Raw genomic sequence first — 6,090 nt, 5'->3', positions numbered from 1 at the left:
CAGTGCTGAGGGAGTGCCGCACTGTCGGAGGGTCAGTGCTGAGGGAGTGCCTCACCCTCAGAGGCTCAATACCAAGAAAGTGCTGTGCTTTCCTCCTCAGTGACCTGGGCCAATATTTATCCTTTAACTACATCGTTAAAAATAATCATCTGATCATTTATTATTATTGCTGTTGGTAGAACATTTCACTAATTGTCTCCTACATTACAACAGTGACCACACTTCTAAAAACTACTTTATTGTGAAGCATTTTGAAATGTCCTGATTGTGCGCAAAGTGCTCAAAATACAGGTCTTTCTGTACACATTCACTGATGGTATTGTTGATAACCATATTTTGTTGAATTGCTATCACAACTGTAAATTACAATTGTTGAAAGGTACAAGGGAAGAAGAACATGTTTCAATAAAAGACGGTTATTTTCCGAGTTCCCACTCCATGGTGGGGTGACTATCCTACAGTTCACACACAGCGTGAAAAGGTATTCCAGCAGAAAGGAAGGAAGCACATATTCACAACCTCAGGACATTCCAAATTGGGGTTTAAAGCTAATTCAATACTTTTATTGAAGCATCATCACTGTTATAATGTAGGAAATGAGGCAGCCAATTTTCACACTGCAAGATTCTGCAAACAGCACTGATGTTGATTGACAGATAACATTGGCCAGGGACACCAGGGAGCATGTGCCCAATCTTCTTCAAAACAGCAACATAGGATATGGTCTTATGTCTACCAGGAGAGACTATTGAGTTTAACATTTCATTAACAGATAGCACTGAATTTCACACGCTGCACTCAGACACTTGCCCGCGAGATTCAGTTCAACTCATTTATTGACTTTCTACCCTTTGTGCAAGACACTGTAGGTTGAAAAAACTCCTTCCATGGTTTGAGCAACCTAGGCTGGTATTTCACTACAGTACAGAGAGAATGCTGTGCTGTCTGCGACACCCTCTACACCCAGACACCCCCTGCACCGGGACCTTTTCAGTTGCAAGCAAATAATATCATGTCAACTATTCCAAGAGGTGTTCTCCTGATATCCTAGCCAACATTCTTTATCCAATCAGTGCCATGACAAACTGATTAATTGGTCACATCTCATTCACTAATTATTAATATTTAAAATTATCTGCCACAGATTACAGATCCAATAGACCAGTGCTGAAGTACAGAATTAGAACCCATGTTTACACACTCAATCTTGTATTTGCAGAGATGCACATTACAAGGACATCTCTAAACTCAACAACCACATCTTAATCTGTGGCTGTATATAGGGGCATAAGGAAATCCCACATCCCTAAATCCAATAATATTCAATATAAGGAAATCCCACATCCCTAAATCCAATAATACCCAAAATAAGGAAATCCCACATCCCCAAATCCAATAATACCCAATATAAGCCTATAAATAATAGTGGGGACATTCCTCCAAAATACTCAGTGGTGTGAAGCATTTTGCAATGAGAAAGTGTTGTTTAATAGCCATTCAGCCTATTGTGTCTGTTCTGATCTTTAGCAGAGCTAATCAATTGAGCTACCAAGACCATTTTTTGTTAATTTGCAGAATTACAATATTTTTTTCCTCAGTATTGACTAATGGTTTCTTTGAGCTTCTCCAGCTTAGTTCGGATTTCCTCTGACGTGCATTGCCGAATTCTGTCTTGTAAAAGTTCCTGTAGTTCTTTGCACCACTGTGGCATCCATGTGAAGGTACTGTTTCGGAGAAATTTGTTGAAGATTTTAATGAGAAAATAGGTAAGCTTCTCATTGTCACACAGTTGGCACCTCTGAAGAATCCAGTCACACCAACCCATCCACTGGCCATGATCGTCATTGAACCCTGTGATGAGAAAACTAGAATTGGAAGGATTCAGCTTTTGGGACAGTTTCGCCAAATCCTCCTCTTGAAGGCAGTGTCCAATTAACCTGGAAAATAATAGCCACAATATTCACAAATTTGGAACTGATTTTACAGGGGAATGTCAACTTTCTTCACGTTGGCTCCACTAACAATCAGACAGTAGACGAGGCCATTCAACCTATCATACCTCTGCCAGCTCTTTTGAAGAGCTATTATTCTGTTTCTGACACCCTAGATTTTCCGAGAAATCCTGCAATATTTTGCTTTTCTAATGTTTACTTAATTTATTTTTGAAAGTGCCTATTCCACCTTCCTCTCAGGCACATGTTCCAGATCACAACAGCTCACTGTGTAAAAACAGACTCTCATCTCCAACCTGGCTCTTTTGCAATTAACTTTAAGTTGTGACTCTCTGACTATTGACCTTTGTGGCAATGTATGCAGTTTCTCCTGATTCACTCTTTCGAAACCGTTTTTGAATACTCCATTAAGTCCCTACAGGAAAGAGGAAGCTTGAAGGAAATAGTTCCACCACCTCAAGTCTCTCTGCAGAACAAAGAAATGTACAGCACAGGAACAGGCCCTTCAGCCCACCACAGCTGCACCAACACACGATGCCTTTCTAAACTAAAAACCTTTTTGCTGCTACACAGTCCATAGTCCTGTATTCCCTGTCTGTTATGTGTTGCTACTGTGTTTGCTTGTACCACCTCTAGCAGCACATTCCAAGCACTTGCCATCCTCTAAAAAAAATTGCCTCTCATCTCTTTTAAATTTACCTCCTTTCACCTTAAACCTATGTCCGCAGCAATTGACATTTCTACCCTTGGGAAAAGATTCTGTCTTTGCATGCTATCTGTGCCTCTCACGATTTTGTAAACTTCTATCAGGTCACCTCTCATCCTTCGACATTCAAGTGAAAACAAACCAATTTTGTCCAATCTCTCCTCATAGCTAATACCCTCCAAACCAGGCAACAATCTGGTAAACTGATGCTGTACCTTCTCCAAAGCCTCTGCACCCTTCTGGTAGTGTGGCAAACGTGACTTGCTAATTGTTATACTCTATGCTTCGTCCGATGAAGACAAGCTTGCTAAATGCCTTTTTGACCACCTTATCCACATGTGTTGCCACTTTCAGGGAACTATGGACCTGTACGCTCAGATCCCTCAGAATGTTAACGCTACTAAGGGTTCTGCCATTACTGTATACTTCCCTCCTGCATTGGATCTTCCAAACTGCATCACCTCGCACTTGTCTGGATTAAACTCTATCTGCCATTTTTCTGCCCAGGTCTCCAGCCTATCTACATCCTGCTGTATCCTCCGACGATGCTCCTCTCCATCCGGAGATCCCCCATTTCTTGTGTCATCCAGAAACATACTAATCAGGCCACTTACGTTCTCCTCCAAATCATTTATATATATTACAAACAACAGGGGTCCCAGCACTCATCCCAATGAACATCACTGGTCACAAATCTCCAGTAAGAAAAAGACTCTTCCACTGCTACTCTGTATTCCATGACTAAGCCAGTTCTGTATCCATCTTACCAGCTGACTGTAAATCCCATGTGACTTCACCTTCTGTATCAGCCTACTGTGAGAGACTTTGTCAAAGGCCTTGCTAAAGTCCACGTAGACAACATCTACTGCCCTGCCCTCACTTCCTCAAAAACACTCAATCAAGTTTGTGACACATAAGCTTCCTCGCACAAAGCCATGCTGCCTATCACTAATTTTTTTCCAAATGTGAGTAAATCCTATCCCTCAGAATCATCTCCAATAACTTCCCTACCAGTGATGTAAGGTTTACCGGTCTGTAATTTCCTGGATTATCCCTGTTACCCTTCTTGAACAAAGGAACAATGTTGGCTATTCTCCAGTTCCTCTGGGACTTCTCCTGTGACTAAACAGGACACAAACAGTTTGTGTAAGGCCCCAGCAATTCCCTCACCTGCCTCCCTCAGCGTTCTGGGATAGATCCCATCAGGTCCTGGGGATCTGTCTACCTTAATGCTTTTCAAAAGATTCCCACATGCTAGATGTGGATTTGCCCTCAAATAGCTCCCCGCAATCTACATTCCCCTGTTCCTGCCTAATATTGCAGTAGTTAGACTTCCCCCAATTTAATACTTTCACCCTCAGACTACTCTTATCCTTATCCCGAACTTAAAACTTACAGAATTACGGTCACTGTTCCTGAAATGCTCCCCCATTGAAACTTCAATCACCTGGCCAGGATCATTCCCCAACACCGGGTCGAGAATGGCCCCTTCTCTAGTTGGACTATTTACATATCATTTCAAAAACTGTCCTGGACACACATGGACAAATTCTCCCCAATCCAAGTTCCTGGCACTTAGGGAGTCTCAGTCAATATCGGGGCAGTTAAAACCACAACCCTGTTGTTTTTACATTTTCCTATAATCTATCCATATTTCTGTTCCTCTGTCACCTGCTGGCTGTTGGGAGGCCTGTAGTACAATCCCACCAAAGTGATTGCACCCTTCCTATTCCTGAGCATTACGCACATGGTTCTGCTGGATGAGCCCACCAAGGTGTCATAGAATCCCTACAGTGTGGAAACAGGCCCTTCAGCCCAACAAGTCCACATTGACCCTCAGAGCATCCCACCCACACCCATCCCCCTATAACCCACCTAACCCACACATCCCTGAACAATCCACCTAACCTGCACATCTTTGGACTGTGGGAGGAAACCGGAGCACCCAGAGGAAACCCACGCAGTCACGGGGAGAATGTGCAAACTCCTCGCAGGTAGTCGCCCAAGGCTGGAATCGAACCCGGGTCCCTGGCGCTGTGAGGCAGCAGTGCTAACCACTGTGCCACCGTGTCCTCACTCAGTACAGCTGTGATATTCTCCCATATCAGGAATGCAACTCCTCACCTCTTTTATATCCCTATCTCGCCTGAAACATCTAAATCCTTGAACATTTGACTGCAGTTTTGGCCCCCTCTTAACCAAGTCTCTGTAATAGCTACAACATCATAGTTAGATACACTAATTCCAGCTCTCAGCTGCCCTGGAAAAGATCCCAATGATCCACATACCTGAAGCCCTTCCTCTTACACCAGCTCTTTAGTTGGGTATTTATCTGTACTTTCTTCCTATTTCTAGCCTCATTGACATGTGACACAGGACATAATCTTGAGATTACAACCCTAGAGGTCCTGCTTTTCAACTTCCTGCCTAACTCACTGAACTCCCTTTGCAGCACACCATCTCTCTATCTACCCATGTGATTAGTACAATATGAACCACAATCTCTGGCTGCTCATCCTTCCCCTTCAGCATATCCTGTGCCCACACAGAGACATCCTTCACCCTGGCACCAGGTTGGCAGCACACCATCACTTGTGGCCATAGAGATGGTCACTCTCACTCACTCACTCACACTCACACTCTCTCATTCACACACACTCACACTCTCACTCTCTCTCACTCACTCACTCACACTCACTCTCACTCACTCACAACTCACACTCACTCACACTCTCACGCTCTCACTCACACTCTCACTCAGTCTCACTCACACTCTCACTCACACACACTCACACTCACTCTCACTCACTCACAATCTCACACAAACACTCACTCACTCACACACTCTCACTCACTCACACACTCTCACACTCACTCACACTCACTCTCACTCACTCACACTCACACTCTCACTCACTCACACTCACACTCACACACAAACACTCACTCACTCACACACACACACTCTCTCTCTCTCACTCACACACTCACTCTCACTCACTCACAACTCTCACTCACTCACAATCTCACACTCACTCACAAAAACACTCACTCACTCTCACTCACACTCACACACTCTCACTCTCTCACTCTCTCACACTCTCACACTCTCACTCACACTCACACTCACTCAAAAAAACACTCACTCACTCTCACTCACTCACACTCCCACTCACTCACACACTCCCACTCTCACACTCTCACTCACTCACACTCTCACTTTCACACTCTCACCTACTCACTCACAAACACTCACACTCTCACACACTCACACTCACACACACACACTCACACACTCTCACTCACTCTCACACACTCTCACTCACTCTCACACACTCTCACTCACTCTCACACTCTCTCTCACTCACACTCACACACACTCACTCTCTCACTCACTCACGCACTGTCACTCACTCACTCACACTCTCACTT

The 6,090-nt window shown here is 44.0% G+C and overlaps 1 protein-coding gene across 1 annotated transcript in view; it reads right to left on the bottom strand.

Moving 5' to 3' along the window:
- Positions 1-535: 535 nt before the first annotated feature.
- LOC109937820 (NACHT, LRR and PYD domains-containing protein 3-like) overlaps positions 536-6,090 on the bottom strand; it is a 22,660-nt gene continuing 17,105 nt past the window's right edge. The window contains 1 exon segment of the mRNA XM_048613358.1: positions 536-1,937. Within this exon segment, the coding sequence (XP_048469315.1) occupies positions 1,565-1,937 (373 nt within the window). The 3' untranslated portion in view covers positions 536-1,564.

This window comes from Rhincodon typus, chromosome 1 (genome assembly GCF_021869965.1).
Source record: "Rhincodon typus isolate 14 chromosome 1, sRhiTyp1.1, whole genome shotgun sequence".
In the NCBI taxonomy this organism is placed as follows: Eukaryota; Metazoa; Chordata; class Chondrichthyes; order Orectolobiformes; family Rhincodontidae; genus Rhincodon; species Rhincodon typus.
The sequence above is the reverse complement of the archived record's forward strand: the minus strand, read 5'-3'. Positions and strand labels throughout refer to the sequence as shown.